General features: G+C 45.7%; 1 protein-coding gene across 1 annotated transcript in view; it reads left to right on the top strand.

Annotated features, from left to right (window-relative positions):
• CFAP46 (cilia and flagella associated protein 46) overlaps positions 1 to 26,505 on the top strand; it is a gene marked incomplete at its 3' end in the record, with an annotated part of 67,348 nt that overhangs the window by 1,427 nt on the left and 39,416 nt on the right. The window contains 19 exon segments of the mRNA XM_010154339.1: positions 1,061 to 1,192; positions 2,805 to 2,869; positions 3,394 to 3,558; positions 5,691 to 5,814; positions 7,208 to 7,302; positions 8,841 to 8,940; positions 10,503 to 10,598; positions 11,983 to 12,013; positions 12,016 to 12,160; positions 13,955 to 14,177; positions 15,338 to 15,458; positions 18,212 to 18,335; positions 19,293 to 19,423; positions 20,551 to 20,696; positions 21,507 to 21,640; positions 23,126 to 23,338; positions 24,567 to 24,780; positions 25,106 to 25,255; positions 25,967 to 26,074. Coding sequence (XP_010152641.1) covers positions 1,061 to 1,192; positions 2,805 to 2,869; positions 3,394 to 3,558; positions 5,691 to 5,814; positions 7,208 to 7,302; positions 8,841 to 8,940; positions 10,503 to 10,598; positions 11,983 to 12,013; positions 12,016 to 12,160; positions 13,955 to 14,177; positions 15,338 to 15,458; positions 18,212 to 18,335; positions 19,293 to 19,423; positions 20,551 to 20,696; positions 21,507 to 21,640; positions 23,126 to 23,338; positions 24,567 to 24,780; positions 25,106 to 25,255; positions 25,967 to 26,074 — 2,517 coding nt within the window.

The raw sequence follows: 26,505 nt of genomic DNA, 5'->3' as shown, positions 1-26,505 counted from the left end.
GGCTGGGGCAGGTTTGCTGGCAGTACTGGTGACCCAGGAGGGGCCCAGGCTGGAGCAGCTGCTCCTGAAGGATGGCACCCCACGGAGGGAATTTGAGCCTGGGAAGAAGGGGGGTAGAGGGGAGGGTGCTTTAAGAATTGGTTTTAGTTCTCTTTTTACTCTGATTTTGACTGATCAGGTAATTTTTCCCCAAGCTGAGTCAGTTTTGCCCATAATGAACTGCTGAATAAGCGCTCCCTGTCCCTACCTCGAGCCTTTTATTTGTGTTGTATTTTCTCTCCCCTGTCCAGCTGAGGAGAGGAGCGACAGGGTGACTTGGTGGGCACCTTCCTCCAGCCAGGGCCACCCCACCACCATGTCCAGGTATCCCATGGTGATGTAAAATAAGATGCCATACCATATTTCTTGTTATGGAAAACTACCATCAGCAATTTGGTTATGGCTGAAGAAAATGTGTTTGAGACCGGTCCCTACTGAGGTCGCATTCTGATTATGAAAGATCGTTGCTAACTGCCCCGACTTCTATAAAACATGGTGTGATAGGAGTTCTGAATTTTGAAGTATCTTTTCATTTTCAATCTCTGGGTACAAGTGAGTGGATTTCCAGCAGACAGTTTCTAATACAGCTCTTCTTTCCCAAGCTGCAGGCCACTCAAATTCTGCCTGTGGTCTGAAAATTGGGGTGCAGCACTGACATCCACCTGGAATCCTGTAGGCTAATAGCCATCCTTTAACAAAAAGAATTCTACTAAGAGCGTTGCCTTTATGCTAACAATCCGGTTAGTGGGGATGGAACAAGGGAACATTTGCTGTGACTGAGCGACTGAAGGGCTTTGTTAAACAAAGGAGCTGTTTTTCTGCACATTTGCAATGATGAAAGTATTCCTTCACATTCTGATGAACCTCAGTGCATTTGTACCGCACACCTGAGATGCTGTTTGCAGGCTGGCGTGCAGTTGGGTGGTACACTTTGAGCAGGCAAGCATTCTGCAAACCTAACAATTCTTAATGAAGTATTTGTTGCATTATTTAAATATGCAAATGCTTTTTTTGATCTCAGTTGGGGGAGCTGGAGATGAGCAGTGACTGTCTGCAGATGTATTTTAAAGGAAGGTTTCCTGTGAACCAGTTTCTTGGCAGAGCGTACTTGTGCCAAGGCCAGCTGCACACTCCACTCTCCACAGATAATTTGGTGAGCAATGATGATGGTTGCATTATATTAAGCCAGTTTTTAAGATTATTTCTTCCTAGATTTTTATGCATTGCTTTTAGTCATCTAAAATGCAGGAATTTAATCAGAACCGTGGGAAAAATGAAGGAAAATGTATTAATGGGTAGTTTGGGGGTGAACAAAACTTCCAAGCTGAATTAGACTGGCATTGCAGATACTTTGGGGAGGGAAAAAAGAATGCATGGAAAACCTTGCTGACAGTGCATTGTTTGAACGTTAACCTTTTCCCTTTTCACATCAGTGTGGTACTTTCAGACAAAATTGACTGATGACTGGTAAGACAGTTACCAGTTCTGTTCAGGGTCATGCCAAGTGTTTCACAGGCTCTGGGAGTGGAGGACTGAAGGGCCCCTGCAGGCTTGGGGGCTGGTTTCTGTCTGGCAGCGTGCTCACCTTGCTGGCCAATGGTGTGTGGCCGTGCGATGCTGTGCATGTGGCTTGTTGGAACTGGGATGAAGCTTTCTGGTAGCAGCTTAGCAGGATACATCTGCTTCTGCAGCTTTTGTCTCTTCCTGCCCCGCGTCCCTACCAGAGGAGCAGGTTTTGCCTCCTGCAGAATTGACTGTGGCATGGGGTCTGTTTTCTGCCATATGTGGTCAGTCAGCTGTGGTAACTGGCCAGTGATATCTGACCCCGAAAGTGGCCTTACCAGATGTTTGTTATTCATGGTGACATATTTCCCTGACAGATGTTGCTGTAGTTTCTTTGAATAATATGTTTGGATGAACCTTCAAGCTGGAGTCTTTTCCCCCTTACATGATCGATGCTGTCTCTGAGTGCAGGTGCAGAACAACTCATCAGAGGCACATATGAGAAGTGGTTTATAATGTCCAGTTTCATGTTTGTACGTTAAACAAGCGTGGTCCCCCTGTGCTGTGGTTGCAAAGGGCTTTGTACCAGTTGCATGTCTCTTGCACTGCTGTGCTCCTACACCACTGATGGAAAGAGGAGTGGCACGCCGTCTTGTGCTGTTTGACTAGGCATCGTCACTCACCTAGAGCAGCCAAAGTTGTTCTTACTTTGGTTCCCATCCCGAGGAATCCTTGTCAGCTGAGCAACATGCTGGTGTTCGGAAGGGCCCAGCGTAACTTTCCCGCTGTAGTATCTAATACCTCTCGGGCTCTTCATCCTAGTTTTCTCTTTATCTGAGGAGTTCCCACTCATTACTCGGTAGCCTTCCTATGACAGTCCCAGAGTCCAGTAAATCAGTCCCAACTCCCCCGGAGTTTTTAGCTCTTCTGTTCTGTCTCATGACAGAGAGCAGGCTGGCGTCACCTCCTTCCTGGCCATCCGGTTCCACCTCCCGTTTGCCATTTTGGAGAATTTCAGTCCTGATAATTAAAGTTTGGCAGAAGGGAAAGGAACTGAAAGTACAATCCTAAAGTTTGAAATCAGGAGAACATAGTAGGCAATGCTACTGATATTTAGTTACTTGGTTTCTATGGCAGCCTGTTTTATTTGAGATTGGTCTGAAAATAGAAATGATGAGATGTGAACATACTGACATAAGAAAATAATGTGATTTACAACAGCCATATTCAAACTGCATTAACAGTTGGGTTTTCTGTTCTAGGAGGAGTTTGAACAGTTTGTGCTGTTTTTCATGAAGGCCATAGAGTTTGCCACCCATGATCGAAGGTAGGCCCCACTGACAGGGTCAACTCTTTAAACCCCAGGAATGGGACTGGGTTAGGTTTTCGTAGTTGCTTCTCTCAGATTTTACTAGGAAATCTGAGCTTGTGGTGTTGGAGGTTTTTCTGCTTCTGAGGGTTTTTCTTCCGTTTTGGTACTGCACTCCTGTAGCTGCTGTGCCTGCTGCAGCAACGTCGAAATAATGAACTGTCTGACACAGATGGGATGAACCGGCCTGGTTAAGGGTTGAAGGTATTGCTGAGCATTTCTTCTCCTTTTATAGTTACACCGTGCAGGGGGAGAGCACCATGTTGGCTCATTTTAAGTGGTTAATTACTGGGTAGAGCGTAGTTGCACAGGTTATCGCATTCTTCTTGTGCTGTACTGCTGTTCTCAGTCAGGGTTGGTTCTCATGTAAACACAGGGAAGGTGTCAGTTTTCATTCTTCCAAGTGTCTTAAAATACTCCATCTGTATTTTTATGTTTATCTCTGTCCATGAAATACTAAATTCTTGATTCTTGTTTTTCAGGTACTATTTTTTGCTATATAATGCCTCAGTTCTTTATTGGCAACTTGTGAGGCCATTTCTTCAGCCTGGGTTCCGCTATTGCCTTATTCCCAGCCTTGCTCAGATTGTTAAAGCGTTAAACCAAGCTGAAGAGCCAGACAGAGAATGGAGAGCAGAACTCATGGTGTAAGTTTGTGGGTTTTTTACATGGGCATTCTGCGAGGCCTCTTGTACATGTGACTGCTGCCTGAGGTGGTCTTTAATGAGGTGTATCTCACTGGTAACTTAGTAGCTATGTTTATTGTGGAAAGCTTAATTAGTAACTTCTTAAAGATAGATAAATGTACACTTAATGGAAAAGGTGCTTCATTTTAATATTTACTTTGAAGTTAAAACCCTAGTGGTAGAGGCAGGTAGGCCCGAGGCTCCGTCTGAAGTATCAGTCACTTGGGGTGGCGCGTTGGAGTCCTGGCTTGTGTGCGGTCCTTTGGAGTGAGGAAACAAACATGAGTTTGTCTAAGAACTATTTTCTGCAGGTAAAGAAACATAACCATTGAATAGATAAAAAATGATCTCTTGTCCTCTGATCCCTGAAGACAAAGAAACAACCTGATAAGGCTGTGAGAACATAGTCAGAATACTTTCTAATTGCCTCCTTCTTCATTATGCAGGTTTTGTATATATTGACCTAAGTTACCTTTCTTACTACATTTTCCCCTTGTTAGCCCTTAACTGTATGTTGAACTGAAATGTCATGAAAAAACAGTGAGCGAAAGAAGGATTTGTATTACCAATACAGCAGTTAAGAACACAGAGATGGGTTGTCATCAGCAGTGATGTGGGTTTTGTGTCAGTCACGTGCTTTCATGTACAACGTGGTACCGAGTGCGTCTCACCCATGTCATTAGTTTAGATCAAGCTTTTTCCTTTCCAATTAGTATTATATCCAGTTTTCTTCAGTATTAAATTAAAGGCTGTCCCTGCTCCTTTGGCTATGCTGCTTGGCCTGATGTCTCAAAGCATAAATGAAATAGGTCTTTTTTAACCAGTCTTATGCAAAATAAGAGCCCAAAAGTTACGAAAAGGAGAATAATTTGCATAAATAATGCTATTAAGATTTAAACCAACAGGTTTTCTTTCTGGGAATTAGTGAAGGAAAACAGATTGTTATTTGAGTGTTAAACCTCCCAACAAGGTGAATTCTCACAATATCTTTAAGTATTATGCAAAATATTTAGAATTAAAAGTCTAATAACTTTTAGGGAAGAGATTAGTAACGTAGGTTGGATAGTAACGTTGGATAGTAGTAGATAGTAGTAACGTTGGATAGTAGGTTGGTTAGTAACGTAGGTTGGATAACAATGCCTTCCACCTTTGTCTGTCACAACTGATGCTTGGCAGACAATTTCATGTTTTATTTAGGAAATACATAGGTTTTTCTGCATGTGGACTTTTGAAAAGCATGTCTAGTGTCATTTACACGAACTGAAATTAGTAATTCTAGTCATAATCCTTAGCAGTGGATATTGCTGCTGTTCTCCAGACAGTTCCACTTCTTGTTTCACTTCTGCCACAGATTTTTCCTTTCTCTTTGTGAACTTTGCTATTTCTTCGTTCTGTGGCTGGTGGTTTGTTGCTGTGCAGCATTTCCTTTATAAATAAAAAAATAAGTAACAAAACATGCTGTGGAGTGTGCGGAAGGTTGTGCGGAATAGCACGCCTCAGGTTTTGCCCCACACGTGCTACTACAGTCATTGATGGGAATGACGAGTGCACGGTGTCAGGAAACTAATGGTACTTAGATTTGTGCTGTTAAAAATATTTATTATTGTTGTTGTTAATTTATTTCCTGGAATTGCAGCCTCTTTTTCAGTTAAATCAAATGACGTGTTGAAAAGTCCATAAATAGGTTGCAGTTCCCAACATGAATCGTTTTCTTTTGCTCCATGGCTTTGGGATCCTGGCCTTTCCAGTAGCTGAGGGAGACTCTTAGAATGCCTCTCACAGAAATGTTTTCCTTATACAGCTTTAGATAATGAATCATTTTAATTCCAGGGGCCCTGCTGACGTTTCTTCACAAAAACCTCCTTTTCCAAGATTTTGTTGTGACCTGCAGTATATGTACATTAACAGCTGTTTGTCTCTGGGCTCAGCAAAGACGTAGAGGATCTCTGAGATGTTGAGTCAGTGCTTTACGGCACTAACCGCTGCTCCTCCGCTCAGGAGTGATTCCTTGAAGGTGGAGAGGCTCTTGAAATAAATAATTGTTTCAGAAAGTGTTACTGACTATTTAAGACAAATATTTATTTGATCTGCAGGAATTTACTTGAGTGCTTCATCGATGCTTCAAAGCTGGAAGAAGCGAAAGAGTTTTCGTCCACTGCAGCAATCTTCATTAAGGAAGACGTTCCAGATAAATACTCCCAAATATTTTCTCTAATGGTAATGCTCTACAATACTTTAAACTCCCAGTAGGACAGGAGCTTTCTCTGCATTTCATGAGAGCAGTTATAATTGTTAAACATGTTGTTTCCTTCGTTTGAGTTTTGTGAGCAACCAAACGATACAGTGCTTATGCAGAGTTTTTTACAGCTTGGGTGGTTTGATAGTGTAAGCCAGAGTGCAGCCTGCTGTTCCCTGTTAGTTTACTACCATGTAATATCGGCGGGACAGCTGGTGCTAACCCTGAAAACTCTGGGCATCATTGCTATCAACACAGCAGGTGTAGTGGATGCAACTTACCCTGCCTTAGGCCACTGAGGGCATCTCTAGCGTCTTTTGACTTTTCTCATGCTGATAAATACTTAAATGACCCAACCTGACCTCTACAGACAGCTCTGGGAATTGGAGCATATGACAGTAGTTCATGTTTCTTGCATGCCCTTAATTTGGGAAATCAGAGGCTGAAGCTGAATGTGTCACAAGCAGAAATTGGCAGATAAACCTTGGCAGTTGCATGCAGTCGTGTTTGCTTTCCTTCTGCTGAACTGCCTGTCGTCTCTTTCTGTCCCCTCCCCTATCTCTGCACTTCAAGGGCTTTTGTTTATCATATTGAGTTCTCTACCCTTTGGGTTAAGAGAACCAATACACAGCCTTCCAGAGGTGCCACATTAATGAAGCAGTGCCTTTTAGGCAACTTCAGAATGACCTCTGTATTTCTTAGAGGTGGTGTTGCAGAAAGCTGTTTGACAGTGGCCTTAAACAGCAGAATAAAGTAGCTCTTCAACTGTGCTCAAGCGGCGTCAGCAGGGCTGCAGGCGTATGACCCGCACTGCTGGGTGCTTTGGGAGCAGCATGCCTCAGTCCTGCCAACCCCATTGCTGAGTGCAGCCTGGTCCGTACTGACCGCTGTGGGCGCTCGGTGTGAGGCAGTCGGGACAGCTGGTGTGCACACGTGTGACGTGTAACTCTCAGTTACACTGAAGTAACTACAGTTTGTTGTAACTTCTTAATAATATTTTTGTTATATGTATTTATAGTTACAGATCAGTTTGATGAGGGCTCCTGTCTCGTAGCTGGATGAGCTGATGTCAGAACGAGTTCTATCGAGATGCGTTGCTGAACAGGCATTAATCAGAATTCTAACTCAGATGTTAGTTCAACACTCAGATTTCTGCCAGTAATTCTGATCCTCACTCTGTGAGAATCCGTGTAGCTCTGCTCAGCAACCTTTTTGGTATCTATGCAGAACAGCAGGGAATATTGTTGTAGCCTTGCTGCTCCTGAAGTCCATGAAAAAGCCTGCAGTCAACATACCTGCTTTATTTTATCCCTTTTCATGTCTCTCCTGTGTTTGCTTACGCAGCCAATTAATTATGAAATTGTTATTTCATAGGTGTATCACAAACTAATGGATATTTCCCAGGTAGAGAAAGAAATACAAAATTCCATCCATCTTTCAGTTATTTACAAAATGCAGATGCTAAAATTGTAAGTATTAACATATCCTTCCATTTGTACTTCAGTGCTGGATGTTACAGAGCTGGGCTCAGGTTCTGGCATCCCTCATGCCAGTACCAAAACCCACTGCAGAGATCCGTGTCTCTGAAGGAGAACTGTAACACCAGTTTGGGTAGGGGCTGTGCGGCCTGTCCAGAGAACAGCCTCAGCTGGGAAGTGAGCAGGTTCTGGGGAGCGTGGGGACGGGGTGCTGCTCAGATACACACCGGTGAAGGAATTACAGAGACTGAGAGACATTGTTGTCTCCAAGAGGTTGTGGTTCAGCACACAAGTTGTGTATAAAAGGGTACAGAGGAGGTGGGGAAATCACACCTGAAACATGATGCATGAACCGCAAGGAGAGGAAGCATAACGCGTCTTAAACTTGCAGAGGCATAAAACTTTTGAAAGCCAGACTTCAGAATGAGACCTTTTTTTTCCCAATGCCTCATCACTTCATCACTTTAAAAGAATTAGTTCTTTTCCAAGTAACGGGGATTAGTTTATGTTGGCGTTATAGGAAGGGAGTTTTGCAGACCATTGGTCTTTGCTTCTGCAACTATATTTACTGTCTGGACTATTAATTCTTGTGCTGGAATGTTCTCTGTGCCTTGTATCTGGCTGTCTCCGAGTGACTTCCTCGGCATATTGAAGCAGGTTTTGTTGACTTGATTTTTTTTTTTATTTGGTATTTCAAAGTCCGGGTATCCCACTGATCCGTTGGACTAAGGGCCACCCATTCTGAAGTTCGGGAGGTTATTTCAAATTTTGAATGCAGTAATACTTCTTATGAAAAATCCTGATCAAGTCCCACTGTGTTGCAGGCAGTGGGACACACATGAATTTCCCAGTGATGCTGCCGCACATCTCAATTCTGTGTATGTGCTTTTGAGACAGTGGGATGGACCCCCAGCATTGCCTCCTGGTGTCAAGTGAGTTTTACTTGTCAGCTGTGCAAGTTGATGCTGAAGCTGATCCTGCCGCTGCAGTCTCCAAATTCATGTTCACCGTGAGGAGAATGAGCTTGTGATTAGTTACAAAGTTTGTGTTGTGTTAATGCTTACATCGTCTTAAACAAAGACAAAGGTCCTATTAGGCTTTACCAAAGAACTCAAGATTAAATATCTTCTTCCCTAGAACCATTTGGATGACAGGATTAAATCTTCCCACAGCCCTTTCTTGATAAAATGGGATTTGTTAAAAGGCCTTAGAATGAACAAGTGCTTTTCAGACCTGATTTTTGGCTTTTCTTGGCACCCTTTCCAATTCTTCAGCATAATTTTGGAATGCAGACTAAATGGAGCTCTCTTCCAGCAGTTACATCACTGGGTTTTTCCCGTAGCCAACTTTAACCTGTCTCCTTTTTCCTTGTTAACCATAAGCATCGCTAGTATAATCATGTCCCCTGACATTTGGATGAGTTCCAGGTTTGCAGATCTATTGCACAGTTACTCTGATGCAGTGTTCTTCTCATTCCACAAAAGAGCAGTATTGGATTCTCTGAGGTGATGTTTTTTCTATTTTTGAAGGATTCCTTTGATTCTGGAATTGGCACGTTTTTCCATGAAAGTGGACTGCACTGAGCTTGCACGTGCCTGTATCCTTGATCTGAAGAGAGCTGGGCTTACTGTAAGTATTAACGTTAAGGGCACTCTAGTTTTGGGTTGTCTGCAACCCCCACCCCATTATGGTTACACTTCATAAATATTCCGAAGCATTCCGTGATCTTCCGGCCGTCTCCGTATGGTTACACGTTCATTAACGTAACTGATTACATGAAAAGCGGTCTGTTCCTGAACCAGAGAGGTGTAAGGGCAGAAGGTGGGGTATGGGGAGGATTAGGAGAGTTGGAAGGGTAAAAGTGAGAAAACTCGTGGGCTGAGATAAAACCAGTTTAATAATTAAAAAGAAATAATAATAACAACAATAATAATAGTTAGGACAAGAGGAGAAAAAAGAACAGAGGAAAATAAGACCCAAGAGAAGAAGATCTTTTCACATGTGAAAAGTGCCCGGTTGTGGTGACGAGCAGGTTCTCAGCAATCCGAAATGCGCATGTAAGGAAACGAGTGGCAAAAGCTGCCAAACAGGTTTCAGAAAGTATTTCCAGATTTCTCACAACGGCCCCACTCTGAGTTGCTTGCAGCGTGCGTTTTACTTCCCCTCGCTGACTGTTTTTATCCTCGGTGTCTGCTTCAGGCCCATTTTCTCGGAAGATTCCCTGCAAATGTAAAACCCTCCTCAGGGCTGCAGCACGGCACTGGGAGTGCTTCAGATCCCCCAGGTGAAAGATGCCCGAGGGTTTCACCCCAGCACCTGTATGGGCCGTAGTAGCCCATGCCCCTTCTGCGGGGCAGCAGCGGAACCTTGCTTCTGTTTCCGTGTCTCCCCTCAGGTGGGCGGATGCGGGCTGCCTGCTGTTGGGCACTGACCTTTCGGGGCAGTGAGGGGAGGCTGCACCGAGTGCCGCTTCCCTGCCTCTTGCCAAATGCTGGCCAATTGCTCAGCTGTAACACGCGTTCCAGCCCCGTATGTATTGGTCCTTACATGACAGTGGCAGTTCTACGTTCATCTCATTTTTCCAAGCTCTCATCTGTTTCCCAGCTGTTGAACGAACGAAGGTCACGCTGAGTGATCTGGTGATGGTTCTTGACGAACCATGAGTGGAGATGCTGTCTGGCTCTCCCTACTGCACCTCATGAAACCAAACACAAAGTAGCTCAGATGATCTGTACAAACAGTTGGTATGATTCAATAGCCAGATCTTTCCTGGTGTGTTAAAAATCTAACCTTTTTTCACTCAAAAGGTGATGAATCCCTTCTGCGAGACTAGCTCTGGGGGATTCCAAGCATGTACATTTTTAATACTACTAGTGAGCAAGAGTCTGCCAGAACTGGACTCGGACTGCAGTGCAGGAAGAGTCAAGGGTGCGCTGGTTTCTTACTGCAGAGTCTGTCAGTGAAAGCCCTGAAAATCCCGAAGTTCCTTTGCAGCCTCGGCTGAGGAAGTGGTGGTTAACTGCTGTCCAGGCAGTGACCGCTGCTGCCTCGTACTGCTTCCGTTCTGAGCTAGCACAGAGGGGGTTTCACTAAGAGGACGGTGCCATGTTAGGGCAACTGCATAGGTTTAATCTTCATTGTGTTCCTTCCTTATTACTAAAATTAGCGTTTTGTATATTCACACTTCATAGGAGCAAGGGAAACTCATAGAAATAGAATGCCTGGAACGTGAGTATGAAGTTAAGAAACTTGGCACTAACGTGATCTACACCAAAGGAGTTGCTGAGGTAGGTGCTTCAGCATTTAGAGACAAGTTACTGTTGTAATTAGTTAAACGTGGAAAGTTGCATTGGACTTGTGTGTCTTAATTACATGATACTGATCAGAAATTCTTCTAAACTTGACGTTCTTTCTGATTGGGCTGCCAGGAAGCAAACAGGGAAAAATGAACAGCAGTGGAATTCTCCTCCCTCCAGTACTGTCTGCCTTCTGAGGGCCGATAACACATTGCTTTCCCAGAGTAAGGACAGTAGCCTGGAAGTGTGCAAAGGCAACACCTACCTGTTTTCCTATTTTACGTTTTAGGGAGGGGTTAGAATAGAGTAGGAATGGAGAATAGGGAGGTGGCATGGAATATCTCCAGTTGGAAGGGACCCATAAGGATCAACCAGTCCAACTTGACTATTATTGCACGTTACGGACGACCTCGTACAGATCTGTACGTCAAAAATGCAGCTTGTTCCTGAGGAGTGGTCACGCTGGGGAGGAGTTGCGTAGATTTCTGTAGTCAATTGACTCACTCGTAATTCCCACTGGCAAAAGGAGGAGCCTAAATTGTCAGTATTCTTGACGGGACTCGATGGGTGCCAGCAGTGAGCAGCTTGAACAGCTGTTAGAGACACCTCAGGTACCTGACGTGGCAAGTACAAATCTGCCCTGTGGCTGTGGCGAGCGTCAGTGCGTAAACCTCCTCCTGCCTGAGGCTGTTCTCAGCTGAGGATTCAGAAATGCCATTCTCCTTGTGGGGAAAAAAAATCATCAATTCCTCATCATGTGAAAGACTATAAATAGTGCTTAACTACAAACCAGGGTGGTTGGGTATTTAGATATTTCTGAATATTCCTACTGCAGTGTCTGCACTTGGCGAGTTTTTAATTTGATTTGTTTTTAATTGCACAACCACCAAAGAGAATTTAATAATTATCACGTCCCAGTTAGTGTAGGTAAGGATTTGCTTCCTGTTTAATAGGGACCAACTTTAATTGTCAGTATCGCAAATCCCATTCGTCATAGCTCTTTTTTTCCTCTCCTACCTCGTGTTTGTAACTTAATATAAAATCAAAAGAGGCTAAGCCTCCTGGATGCACAAATAGCTCTCAGTTATCAATTTCTCTTTATCATAAGGAAGGGGAATAGCTGTCAGAGTTCTGCCCAAAATGCGTAGTAGCAGTGTAGAGTACCACAAAGAAACACTCCTTAGGGACCAATGTCTGTTGGGGAAAAAAGCATCTATTAAAGAAATTATTTAAAAACCACAAGAAATTTGTGGAGTCTGCTGACGGAGGGGCTGCTTTCTGCTGGGAACAACCCTTAGAGTAACATTTGGAGGAACCTCTAAGGAGCTGTATTCATAAAATGCAATATATGCTAATGAGTTTCTCATTTCTGTAGGCTCAGCTGGAACTGGTAACAAGCCTTGAGGTATTGTTCAGCTGGGAGATCCAGATGTGATTCAGGTTGTGTGCACAACCTTGTGGAACGTGTGCTTCCCACTGCTCCAACACAGTTTGCATCAGTGTGTGCGGAAGCCCCTGGCAGCCATGGCTGATGCCCTTGAGGAGATTGACAGGTGACTGTGCTGTCTCTGTTGCTGGTTGGTACTTGGAAAGGTCTGGTGATGGGGCATCAAATGTGTTGAAAAGCTCAAGCTCTGTGATGTTACATGGCTTTGAAATCTTCCACTAGCCTGTAATAAATACACGTCAGTGTGTTGCGGACATCGCCTCGTTAATCATGTAAATAGAGGCTCCTTTCAGGCAAATCCCACCCTGTTAGTGGCCTGGAGCAAATACTGAAACTTGTCAGGAACTGAAAAATGCTGCAGTTAATCAAAGTTATGTGAGAAGATTCCACAGCTGCAGCACGAGTAACTGTGTTGGAATGGGCTGAGAGTCTTGTAATAACGTCACTTTTGTCAGTTCAAAACATACAGTTAAAAATCGCTTTTAAAAAGCATCACGGCCGACGTAAACCTTGGTGTGTGGTACTCGGTGAAGTGTGGACCTACATGTAGGCTGGCTGCTGAGAGCAAGGGGCACAACTCCTGTAGTAGAGCGAGGTGCGTTTGACAGACTCGCTTGAGCAGAGCAGTCGATGGTTTCTTAGAAAAGTATTAGAGAAAGGTGAGGAATGGATTTTCAGTGGTTTTGAAATGCCGGTTTTCAGTTGCATAAAAAGGAAAGAGGAGCCTGAAGAAGGGTCGTGGTTTTACTCTGGCTAGCAAAATACCATGAAGCCGCTCTCACAGATACACACACGTGTAAAAGCACTACGCTGTATTACTATACTGTTACTCAGCTCTCCCTGTAAAGTGCAGGATCAGTCCGTGTCTGGTGTTCATGCTGAATGTCGGTGGTGAGCGTTTCTCTATGCAAGGTGGCGGGTCAGGTCTTGGCTTTTGCTCTCCGTATATTCCTAACAGTCCAGTAGACCCAACCCCAGCTCCACGGTGGCACTGTCACTAGGGGTTGAATGAAGCCACTTGTCCCTGTTCATGTGCCTCTCTTCATCTGTGCTTTGATGTAGCATTGATTGTACCTACTTTGGTCAGCAGGGAACGGCACTACTTGCTCACTCAGGTCTCCGGCCTGACGTTTGATAGCCTTGGAACGTTCCTTCTGTTTTGGTTTCCCAGCATGGCTTTTATTTATCTGATTTCCTTTTGCCTTTCTTCCTGGAAGTTGTGTAAGGTAGCTCCCAGCGCTCACACTCACGAGCAGCTTCCCGGGGCAGGCGAGGGGTGGGGAGCAGAGTGTACCCAAGCCTGGAGACCCTGCGGTCCTCGCAGGGAACACGCTGACTCTGTCGAGCGCTTTCGGCAGGTTTGGGCACAGACTGCCCACGGTGATGTGCCCGCACACAGGGAGGCAGATCTTCACAGTGGTGAGCTCCTGCGCTCGGGGCCGGGTCCTCAGGAGTGTCAGCTTCTACCTACGAGTTACGACCAGAGAGTGAGCTTTACCAGAAGTGGCCATTAGTGGTGCCTCAGGCTCTCTCTGGGAGCTCATAAATACTTCTGTGGTCCGTTCACTTGACCTGCATGCCCCGGTTAGCATCCGTGTGGTACTGCAAGAGTCCTGCTAATGCGAAAAAGCTCAGGTAAACCATGGCATTAGTGCACAGGGTGTGCTGCTTCCTCATGGCCCTGATTCTCATGGGTTAAGGGAAGTAAAGTGCAGTTACACTTTCTAAGTAACTTCACTAAAAAGGCACGACCGTGAAGCTGAAAGCGCCAAGTAAGTCAAAGGCGAATACCTGTTTCCATGCTGGAGTCACTTACTGCATTCCACTTTGGGGTAATTTAGGTCTAACAATTTTGGTTTGCCTCATTCTAACAGTTTATGTTTAAACCCGTATTCCTTAGCATGTTGGTTTTGCTGCGTTGCCAAGTTCATGTGGAGCTAGCTCGTGTCGAGGAGGATGGGGACCGAATGGAGGCTGCTGTGGAGCACGTGCGGAAGGCTGCACGTCTGAGCAGCAGCGGGCAGTGCCAGGAGCATCTGAGATTGACTTTGAACCATCTGCGTGCTGTGCTGTGTCCATCGCCCGAGCGTCTGGAGGACCGGGCAGTGGTGCTGCTGAAACAGGTGAGCAGAGGCGAGAGCTGCAGTCGTTGGGCTCGCTGAGTGCTGCATTGGGGCAGTGGCTGGCTGGTAGCGCTGCGTGTTCGGGGGCCAGCAGCAGCCTGCTTGCAGCAAACTGGCGTTGGCTGGTTGGCTTGAGAAACTCCAAATTCCCTCTGCGTTGTCGCACTGCTTCCCACTCCAAAGATGTGATAGAAGTTTTTTTCCGGTTCAAAGCTTATTTCTTGCGGAGACAGGGGATGTTATTAGCAAAAATAGTATCAAAAATGAAGCCTACTCATAATTGTCAACAGTTCAGATGTCATTGCATGGACCAGTGCTGTATTAACGAGGGGCGCGGTGGCCAGAGCTCCGCATCCTGGGCTCAGCTGGCTTTGAGGGAAACCGGTACCATGTCACACTTAGAGATAAGCCGAGTAACATCATCTCAAGTCACACTGTAGTCATTGTTCAGAGTCACTCCATCTAACTCGATTGCGGTGCCTCAGCACCTGAACAAAGATCATGTTGGCAGCTGATGGTTAGTTGGCCAAAGAAATTTCAGCTGTGCACCACGTGGGGGTAGTTTCGGAGATTAAGATGTGTTGGCTGAACTTAAAACCGGTGCTGGAGAGCTGCTGGTGATGTGGTGTATCTGTTGTTAAGACAAGGAAGGTGAAGATGTTTTTGCCTGGTGTTCATGCAGCTCCATGCAGGCTTATCCTGGTTAAATGTTAAACAAAGCCCTTGCACCTCCCCTGATTTTGGCTAATTCTGAGTGCACTGGGGTTTTTTTCTGTTTTGTAGCAATTCCTAGTTATTGCACAAGGGACATGTTGGTTTTGGTTTGGTTTCTAGATAACTACTGCTCTTTATTTAGGAAAGCCTAACACAGTGACAGGTTATACACTGAGGGATGTACAGAGAAATCCACGGCGAGCATGAACAGGCCTTTGTATTGTGTTTCCTTTGGTGTGTTCATGGCAGGAGCAACCCCAGTTCTACAGCCACTTCCAAAACCAATAGTCCTGTAGAAGGGTGTGTGAGATACACAATTCCTGGAGGTATTTTTTGGTAGTACCAAGTTCTGTGACCTGCATTCTGTTATGTCCGGTAAATAAGAAATACAAACAGGAATATAATAACAAGGAACCTTCTAACAGGTAGTTCTTTTCTTTATGTAGGCTAAAAGGGGGGAGCAGAAGGGCGATGTGAGGAAAAAGCGGTCCCTTCTGGTCAATGCAGGTCGTGCACTGGCTCCTGATTCCTTTCAAACGGTCCTTGACAGTGAAAAAGAATTGAAAGGTAACGTGCATCCTGGTGGCTAAACGCCAGTACGCTTTCCTTTGGCTGCTTTGCACAGGCCTGATGGTGGCTGTAGCATCCGGTGGCAACAGGTAGAGGCTGCTGCTAAGCAGTGAAGGGACAGTTTGCTGGATTCTGTGGCAAAGCTCCTATCGATTTGATTAGGGATCCCCGATTTATACGGTCACGTGGGCAGAGGAGGTGGTGTTTTCCCCTCTGAATTCATCTGAATTTGCTGATGTGCTGTAGTGGGCTGTGAGCTGTGCTGTGGTGCTGTTGTCACCCTGTGCAGCTCCTGGAGGCTCTCACCCAGCGCCAGTTTGCAGTGATGCTTTCAGAAGTTTCACCCCATAATATTCTGTGTTAAGTACATACAATATTGCACTTTTGTTCTATATTGTAATTGCCTTTCTGTTCTAAAACCTGGCTTTTGAGAGATTGAATTTTGTACAGAGATTTAAGTAGGAATTCTTTACGTTCTGAGTCACGGATTGTAAATGGGCAAGTTCCTCGTGCTGCAGACGGCTTCGGGCTGGGACTGTACTGCTGCTGTGAAGGAGTGGACAGGGAACACAAGCACCAGATTCCTTGTACTGGTTTGTCTTATTTGGCGATAAAGCAAGTGTGTGTCTAACTTAAGTAATGTTCTGAGTACCTTCAGGGTATTCCCAGGGCAGAGGTGATGGAGGAAGGGAATTCTACAAGAGGTGCCCTGTAGCCTCCCAGGCAGCCTGTCCGTACTGTGGGAGGCCGTGCAGTCACATGCCTTCTCTGCAGCCAGGCCAGAGAGCTTCCCTTGCACATTCTCATTTCAGCCTCCATCAACTGAAGCCTTATGAGCGTTGTTTACAGCACCAGCCACTCCCTTTGTGCAGGACGTTACAGTATGTGAAAATGGTGTTCTTGGAAAACATTTTCATACATTGTTGAAGGTGATAAAAGACATTTGTGCTGGGTTTAACCACAACGGCATTGTATTTGTGCAATGAGGCAGTTAGAAACATGCGAGGACCTCTGCTTGCTCTTTAATTTTGAGTTGACAGCTGTAAAATGATATCCCAAATTCCTCCAAATGAATCCTACTCCCCACTAGCCTTCCTAGAGATGCCGTCGAAGGGAGTGGGAATATCATGACCTTACAGCTGGTATAGTACTTTCTCTGTTCGACACGTTTGTACAGTTCTGGTTTGGAAGTTGTCCCAAGGCTGTCATTAAAGAGGGAGTGTGTCATGGTTTAACTCCGGCTAGCAAAATACCACGAAGCCGCTCTCACAAATCCCCCTCCCCTCCTGGCCTCTGCCCTGAGCATGATGTACTATGGCATGAAATACTTCTTTGGTCAGTTTGGGTCAGGTGCCTGAACTGTGTGTCCCAGCACTGTCTGTAGCGAGACCGCGAGAGCTGGGAACGCAGCTGCAGTATCAGAAGCAGAGAAAGACCTTGAAACTGGTGCAGGCATTGCCCAGCACCAGCTAAGAACTTATCAGTGCTGCTCTCTGCATGCAGGAACACAGCTTCCTAGCAGCCACGGTAAAGAGATTTAACTCTTTCCTGGCTGAATCCAGCACAGAGTGCTTCGCTTCTTCCGTGACGCTCAGCCTTACAAGTTGCCCGCGTTTATTGAAGGAGTAAGGAAATGTGCACACAGCTGTGCTGTTAAACACAGGTGGGACAGGGCGTCGCACTGGGGGATTATGTTTTCCTCTCATGTGTGTAGATAACTGGGCACCAGCATTTCATTCTTTCTGGATGAATGTGCTGGCCTCACTAGTGAGAGCTGTACCCAGAGAGCACGGTGCCTTTAATCCCCGGCTCTGCTCTGCTGCCTTTGACACCCCGTCGGTACGTGTCACGTTAGGCCGTTCTGGCCGGTTGGTCCCTGTGTAGTTGGGTAGTGGGGCCTCATCCTGTGCCGCTTGCTCACCGAGAATGCCAAGGCTCTGTGCCTTCCCCCCTTCCCTGACAGTGACTGGGCGTAAGCCTGCTTCCGTGTACACTGAGAGCCAAAATACTGGATTTGCTGCCGCTGTTGGGCAGTTTGAGGTGAAATGAACACTTCCCCAGCCCACATTCCGACAGGGGCCATCGCGTGCAGTCAGGGGAGTGTGCAAACTTCCTGGCTTGCCCAGTCCCATCAGGTTATTTTTGCACTAGCGTGGAGCTGCTCCTCTCTGCCATGACACTGCAAAGAACGACCTTTTGCTGTGTCTGTACCGCTGGAGTAACCTTCTACTGCAGGCCCAGCTTGTTCCTCTCTTGTGTAACTTTGTGTTGGTTGTTTCTCTGTGTAGTAGTTTTGCCCAGTGTCTTGCTGAGTGGTAAACCCAGTCACTATTCCCGAATTAAACGAAAAGAACAAACCTTAGTGTTGATTGAAAATGTTTGTCTGGGTAAGTGTTAGAATTCAGCACGAGAGACCTTCACATACCGCTTCATGCGTGTGCTCTTGCTGAGGCTGATTAGAGCGATCCTGTCCCGCCGGAAGGCAAGGGTGCTGTAGCCACACGCAAGCCGAACCAGCGTATTGCCTCTTCGTATGGGAAAGCTGTACCTGCAGGTGCAGGAGCAAGAGGACAGATGCTCTGGGGGGTGGGTTTCTCATGTTGGTTGGTTTGGGGAAAGCTGGGAGGACTGCAAAAAGAGCTGGAGTTCAGTGTTTCAGACCGTAATTACGGATCAAATTGCAGAGACTTCACATGGATTTTCTCATCTCTAATACTTAAAAATTACCTTTCATTCTTTTCTGTGCAAAGTTGCTGCAGGTAAAAGTAGGAGTGAAATCAGCTGCCTCTGTGCAGGAGCCCAACATCATACCAAAAGCGTGGAGAAAGTTGATGAACATTTGAAACTCTTACAAAATGAAAACAACCGAGAAAGGTAATTCCTGTGGGCAAAGCAGCATCTCTTGTCTTGCGTGGAAATCTCTAATGGGAAACCTCGTATGGGAGCTGTGAAGTTACTCGGTGACAGCCTGTAGGACACTGATGGCCTGGTCAGAGCTGGCACGGCATTTGGGCACGAGCTTAACTCAGCACGGCGTTACGCTCAGGCCGTGCGTGGCTGTGACCTCGTGCTGCGTAACTCTGGGCAGGGCGTTACACTGAGGCTGTGCGTGGCTGTGACCTCATGCTGCTCCTGCTCCGTGCTCATGCGCACACAAACTCGCCTTTTCCGTGTGTGAACTGAACACGGAGGGACGAGCGGATAAGGTTGGGAGGCTGAATAAGCTGATGCTCAGTTGAAATGGTTGAAGTCTCTTTTTAGGTCCCTGTACCACCTCTCATGCGACCGCTTTGTCGACAAACGAGGTCGTCCATTCTGAGAGTTGGAAGGGTCCATCTCTCTTGACTATTTGTGTATCATTTTATCATTCTTTATTGAAACAGAGGAGTTTTCTTGTTTTGCTGGACCAGAAATTCCTGTGATGAAGTTTAACTTGTTTTCTAAAAAAATGCTAAATCCAAACTGTTTTCAAAGCTTATTTTGAAATTCTCAACATTCATTTTGAAATCCTCAACACTCATTTTGAAATCTTTAGTTTAGTTTATAACACAGATAATTAGGGGTGTCACACACATTTTGAAATTCCGGTGTAGTTACTATCCCAACCAAGAGTTTTGTCCCACTCGTGATATGCCGAGGAGATGTGTTTTCAGTTAATAAAGCAGCACTGTTGTCTTTGCTGCTGCTGAGAATTCTTCCATTTATTAATTTTTATTAGGTTTAGAATCTCGTTTAGGATGTCCATCATTATTGACATGATCTTTTTGGTGATCCTGCAGCACGGAAGATCCTGCTTATGAAGTAACTTTCCATGTGCTTTCTCTTTGGTAGAATTATGCTTTGGGCAGATTTGGCAAAAGTTGCCCGAGCACAGGAGGTATGGGACGTCTGCCGCGCAGCCTGCAGGTTCTGTCTCTGCTACGACGATAATTTGTTTAGGAGGGTAACAAACCCCAGACGAGGTAAGTGAGGAGATTGTTTTCAATGTTGTAAGAGGAACTTGTTCCTCATTTGTTAGAGTTACTTCAAGGAGTCAGCAAATATTATTCTTTTCTTCCCTCCCCTTCCCAAAGTTCCCTGAGACTCTTGCCTGTCACTACATGTTGGCACACATGGAATATTCTTTCTACCTCCAAAGCTGGAAATCTGTCAATACATTTTGCTGTTGAAACCACCCTTTGGCTTCAGGAGCATTTCAGCAGTGCTAAAGGAACCTACTGACACGAGATGTACCTGCCTGAGGAAGCAGGTTCATTCCCTGTGTCACCTAGTTCCGGCTTGCGCAGCTCTGCCGTACTGAACTGCCTGAGGAAAAAGGGCTTATCGGTCCCTTTGTGTGAGGCTCACATGGTAACATGGTTTACCCTTTATTCCCTTCATTACACTCTGCTTGGGAGTTTGTAAACCTCAGCTTTAAGAATGGAGGCGATTCTAGTGCACATCCTGGTGGACGCAGATGCTGGGAACCTGGGAAGATAGGCCAGGAAAAGAAGTAGCTTTAAGTGTCCTACTTCCACCTTTCCTCAGACCCGCTGCTGGCCAACAGCGTAGAGGGACCCCCTGTTGCAGCTCTTGCCTTGTGCTGCATTGAAATAATCTGGGTTCTTTCTCTCCCTTACTAAACCAAAGAAGAAGAATGTTATCTTTTTCTTCATTGCTCCGTGTGGTGCCAGGAAGTCAGTGTCTGTGATTTAAGCACTGCGATTGTAGCCATGCCCCGGTGGCCAGCACTCCACTCCCGCTGCCACAGGACAGTTGCACTGGAGGCCACGGGTTTCATCTGCACTTGTGATGTCAGTATGCTTGTTGTGTCTGGAGCAAGTTATGTGCTCCAAGTATTGAAGTTTCTGCGCAAATGCAGCAGAATCCCAGGTAACCAACCCCTCGGCACTCCCTGGGAAGGACAGCTTTTCAGGGCAAGAAATTGTATGATGGAAAACAATAACGGAGTGAAATAATTACAGATCGGTACTTGTTACCTGCCTTGTGGATTTCCGAACCTGTAGGAACTTTGAAATTTTAAAATGAAAGTGATTTTTTATTTCTGATTTACATGGTAATAACAATGGCTGGACGGATTGCTTTATAGCACAGGCGAATAAAGGCAGTACAGCTGTGATGGATGCTGATCGAGGTGACAGCTTACCAGGGGAATCATCGCTGCCTGCTAAATCCTTCTCTTTTGAAAGACACTTACTGAGAACATTAGCAGAAATCAGGCTCATAAGTGCAGAGGTAAATCCCAGTAGACAGCTGCCATTCCTGTTGGTGTCATCCAGCGAGGTCTGATGTGCAAGTTCATGTCTAAATCTCAAAGCAATGGAAGCTTGAGTTTAATTATTGTCTGTTTCCACAAGAGCCAAGGAAAGTAGTTTCATGAAGTATCTGTATCAAGATACTGTGTGAAACCAACTGTAGCAGCGGGGGTTTGTCACTGCAGGTGATGATGTGCAGGTTTTGGTTGGGGCAGAGTTAATTTTCCTCACAGTAGCCAGTATGAAGCTGTGTTCTGGGTTTGTGCTGAGAAGAACATTGACAACATACTCCTGGGCTTAGTTGTTGCCAAACAATGTGTACATTAAGCCAAGGACTTTCTCAGTTTCTCACACTGCCCCTGTGATCCCAGTCTCTCCTCTACAAAGAGCTGGGAGGGGACACAGCCAGGACAGCTGACCCCAACTGGCCGAAGGGGCATGTCATGCCATAAGGCTTCATGCTCAGTATATAAGTTTTGAGGTGAGTGAGCCCAGGGGGACTTTTTCCAAGGGCAGGGAGTGACAGGACAAGGGGTAACGGGTTTAACCAGAAAGAGGGAGATTGAGATGGGAGATGAGGAAGGAATTCTTCCCGCAGAGGGTGGGGAGCACTGGGACAGGTTGCCCAGAGAAGCTGTGGATGCCCCATCCCTGGGAGTGCCCAAGGCTGGATGAGGCTGGGAGCACCCTGGGCTATGGAAGGTGTCCCTGCCCATGGCAGGGGGTGGGACTGGGCGGACTTTGAATTTCCTTCCCACCCAAACCGTCTGTGATTCTGTGATCCTTCCAGGCAACTGTGCATCTGTTAAGATTGCAGGGAATTGAGCTGAACGATCGTGCGGTCCCTCCCGAAGAGACAAGCCACTCTCGCCCAGGATATGTTTCACATCTTCCTGAAAGTGATCCAGAGTGGAAAACATACAGGTGCTTTCCTTTAATGTATCACAGGACCAGGGAACTCCAACAGGGTGTTATTGTCACACACAGATGACAATTGCAAAAGTTATTTCTTCTTACTAAAACTCATTGTCACCAGACAGTTCATGTTCGCAGGGAGCCAGGGGATGGGAACGGAATCTGAACACATCGTTTGGAATTATTTTTTTTTAGTTTTCAGTCGTTCTGGAGAGTGTGTTGTATCTTTCACTTAATGTTTATGTCTCTGAAATGAGAAGCTACTATCCCAACCTTAAAAACTATTAAATCTGTGTTATTGACATTTAGACCCTGAAAATCTATATTTAAAGAGGTATTTCCCCAAAGCAGAAGAAACCTGTCTCCTGTAGAGCTCAGATAACTCTGGAGTGTGAGTACCTGAATACCAGAGCAAACTGCTTCACTGTGCAAACGAGCCTGTTCCAGCCAGTCACCGTAGAGGAGTGGGAACAGAACATAGCGAGTACCAGCTTTTCTGATCCTGCATTATTTCTCGCCAAGGAGAAGGTGGTGTTCAAAGTCCCTTCTGTTCACATGCCTGACCTCAGCCTTACTGTGGCACTGGTCATATCCTGAGGGAGTCGGATGCCAGAGTTCTGTCCCCAGGTCTGCAGGTTCAGTGATGTTTCTCACACTGTCTGCTTGCAAATGTTCATTAAAACGGGAAAAAGTATAACCCGTGCAGAACCCAGGGACAAAGACAATGCGGATTCTGTTCCAAAATTGCCTACTAAGTGGCTTTGCAGCTTATCCACTTAGATTTCAAACTCATGGGAAAACAGCACTTGGGTCTGGTGTGTCCTGCACCCTTGTTGACACAGTACCAGCCTGTACCAGCCTGTGCTTTGGGCTGTGTGCCTTAACCACGGCCCTTCTGAGCGGTCATTCTGCGTTCAGCGCTGCTTTTTCTAAGTAACAGTACATCTTGATAGTAAACTAAAGAAACCAGAAAAGAAAGGAAGTCATTGAAAGTTATTAAATAGACTATGGAAAGGTGTTGTTCTGTTAGGAACTGCTTTGGCACTTGAGAACATCTGGGAATGTCCGAGGGCGAGAGCGTGTGTCGTCGTTAGGTTAGCGAGGTGCCTCCTTGGCACTGGAGTGCGTTACCTGCTCTGGCTGCGGGTACGGCCCTGTCATGGGTATGTAACGGTTTGGAGTGGTGTGAGGGTTCACACGTGCATTTGGAAGAACCACGTGGATGAAGCAGGACCTACAGCCACTGTTTTTAAGCTCATAGGGTTCCAGTGCCAGAGGCTATCCATTCTGCACTGATGCTGTTTCCTTTCCTGAGTCGTCATCTCAGCCACGTAAATGTCTGTTAATGGGTGAAGACGTAGTAAATGCAACCGAGGAGTAAATACCAACTTGTTGTTGTTGATGGAGATATTCTGCTGCATATTTAACCTTATGATGTAATTCCTTCTAGTGCTGAATTTTTGAAATAACAGCTTCTTTACCCTAATTTTGTAGTCTGTGGATAGACTGCTTATCTCGGTATGCTATGGACAACTTCCAGCGTGCAGCCGAAATAGGAAAAGAACTGAATGAAGCCTGGATTGTTCACAATGCTGTGGTGTGCGTCTTGAACTACAACAGACACCTTATCTCTTCGGGAAGGCAGAGGGAGATCATTGAGTGTCTACAGACTCTTCTTGGAGCCATCAGGACCGTTGGGTACAACGGGTAAATGCGGATGCTTGCTTAGGAACATGCTCTTTTCTTCTAAACCAGGAAATATGTTTTAAACTTTGTGAATCACTTTCTCCTGTGAAAATCTTACTGCTGGCTGTTAGCGGTGGGAGAAGGTCTCTGGTATATACAGGCAGTCAGAAGATAAGTTGAATCTGGCAGTGTGAAAATTCCTGTAATCTTTTCCGTTTGTTCTTTGTTACTGTTCACTACAGGCCATGTTAGCTCCAGACCAAGCCATAAGAATTTCTCTTCACTGTGGAACAGCAACATGTGCGATAACACTTTGTTAGGCCAGTCAGCAGGATCAGGGACGTTCCCTGGCTGTCCATTTGCAGCACAGCTTGGACTGTGCTGGCGGTCAGCTGCTCTGGCGTGGGCCTGTGCTGTAAATACAGTTCACTCTAAATGTTTCTGACCAGAGTGAGGTGGTTACTAGTGGTTCCGAAATCCAAGAGGAAAAAACCATGAAGGGGTTGTGCACCCAGTGCCAATGGGACACAACTCCACGGTGCTTTCGAGAAATCCTGTCTGTAGGAAATGCGGTGGGGGGTGAGTGGCTGTGACAGAGGAGATGCTCAGGGGAAAGCCTAGTGGGGGGCCAAATCCCAGGAATCTCACCCATTACTGCCGGTGACCTCGGCACCGGACAGAGTGTTGGGAGGAGCAGCAGAGAGAGCTGCTGTAACGGGAGTGGGGAAGAAAGGCGGAAGGACCTTGTGGAGTCTGGTACTTCCATGGGCTGGTGTCAGCAGTAATCCCTTGGGCATCACGCTGGTTGTGGTTTCTAAAAAAAGGTGAATTCCAGGTTAGTGGTTGGTGGGTGTGAGGAGTAACACGGTGTAATAAATGAATAGCTTTATGTGAGGGGTTTGGCCTAGTTTAATTTTTTAGGAAATAGTTGTTATTTTCATGCATAGTAGCCCACTGATGAAAAAATCAGTTTTTAAATGTGCCTGATATAAATATGATTTTTTTTTTTTGTGAGGAAATAACTTCAGTGATAGGAAGAGCTGACAAAATAGGATGTGAGACACAAAAGTTGGTTGTGGGTTTTTGTACATTTAACCATTTAACTGCTTTTCCCCCAGGAAAATTTTTTGTAACATCCATCATTTTGCTTTCTAAGATAAATCTAGGTTTGCAAGGAATGTTTACTGCCTTTGTTACTTCCTCTCATTTTGATGCACAGAATGCGCTTTCGCTCTGCTCTCTCCTGCAGAAGCACGGCAGTTCTCTTTATGTTGTGTAATGCTTTGGCCCGGGGCTTAATCCTGTGTTGGATTCCAAAGCCAGAGCTTGCTGCGAAGGACGAAACAGATGCAGCAACAGGCAGAGGCAGAAAAGCTGCGGCCAAGAAGCACGAAAAAGCAAACGTCATCCAGTCGTCTTCAGTAGATCCCAGGGGACTTCCTGATGTCAGGGCTGCCCTAGAGGTACAAAGCCCTCATTTTGTAGCCCTTTGTGGTCTGCTGTCATAGACTACCATCATATCAATTAAGCCAGGGGGTTTTGCAGGAAATAAGCTGCTGCCATCTTTTACAGTTCCCGTCAGCCCAGGGCCCCCCGAATGCTCACTGCCATCCCTCCCCGGCTGGGCGAGTGCCGTGCCTTGGCTCTGGGGAGTGGGTTCCTGGCGATGTTGTCAGGCGTGGAAATGCAGGGGCAGTGATGTTACAGTAACAATGGACCGTGTGTGCCATGCCAAGAGCTTCCCGCCTTTCTCCTGCGTTTCACTCTTTTTTAATTCCTGCTCTTCAGATTTGTGAATTTGCCCTGAACGTGCCCACTGGAGCTCCCCCCAGTGAAGTGGTGCCTGTTGCTGCGCGGCAGCAGATCATCGCTACGTGGGTGAAAGCGAAACAGTTAAATGGGCAGCAGATCGAACACCAACTGGGGGCTGAGGAGGAGGTATGAGTTCTCTGCAATCCTGTATGGTGTTGAAACTCTTTGTTGAACAGTTAAAACGAAATTCAGGACTTCATTTAATGATGACTGAGATGATCAGTGAGCATTTTCATCCCTATATTTGAATAGTGTCCAAACACGTCTGTAGTTCCTATAAACCTTTACACAACCCAGCAAATTCCTCACATTGGCACTTGGTAACTCCCCCTGCTGTTTCTAGCTGCCAAGAACAATTCTGGGGATGTTTGGCACGTGATGGCTGTACCAAAGCTGGGTTTGAAATCACACATTTAAAATAATGAAGTGGCTACATTCAAAGTTTCATAAATACAGTACATTTTTCTATCAGCATTTCCTGTGGTCTCTTTCTGCACGGAATGTGAACCTAGCAAGCTGGACATTTTTTATTGCTATCCTCCTATTTTATGATGTCTATTGCACCAGAATCCCTCGGTGATAGATAGAGTTTACCTTTGTTGTGTTGCTGCTATGTTTTATAATGTTTAACTGTAGTAGTTCAGAATGGTAATAGAAGGAAATCAATCCGTAAAATCCCCTATTTTAAGGACACCACAAAGAGCAGGAGACTTGCTTAATGCAAATTGAACTTTTCAAACATCATTACTATGAGCTTGTCATCTCAATTAATGTCCTTAATGATGTTTGCTTGCAAAAAGCCCAGTTTGTTAATGTGCATTTTTAATTTCTGCCTAGAATAACCATGAAGGACAAAATCCTGTGGCAAGAATTCTTGTGGGCCTAGAAATGTATTCATGCAATGGCCTGGGCCTCCTGGATTTCACCGTTCCCAGCTTGTCTCAGGTATTTAGTTTTGGTTTATTGGAGTTTTCAGAAATTGCACAGTATAAATGTGATTCAGTTTTGGATGGAGGCAAAACTCGTTTTTGAACTTGGCTTGTACCATTACTTCCTCTAAAACTTTCAAAGAGATTAGAGTTATGTTAGGGAGAAGTGTTTTGGAACCTAATATTTTCATTTGTCCAAAAACCAGACGGCTTTTGAATGCAGTATTAGAATTATTCCCGTGTTGCTCTAGCAGAGTATTTCCATCATTATCAGGTGAGCATAATGGGTACCAATGAATTCTGTGCAGACCCCCCACTTCTGACTGTTCATTTTCTGCAGAGGAAACTTCACAGGATTATTTGGTTTGAAAAAGACCTTTAAGACCACCCAGTCCAACCGTTACCCCAGCACTGCCCAGCCCCCACTAACCATGTCCCTGAGCACCT

Source organism: Eurypyga helias, unplaced genomic scaffold (assembly GCF_000690775.1).
Source record: "Eurypyga helias isolate BGI_N326 unplaced genomic scaffold, ASM69077v1 scaffold6626, whole genome shotgun sequence".
Lineage (NCBI taxonomy): Eukaryota > Metazoa > Chordata > Aves > Eurypygiformes > Eurypygidae > Eurypyga > Eurypyga helias.
This window is presented reverse-complemented; position numbering and strand designations above follow the sequence as displayed.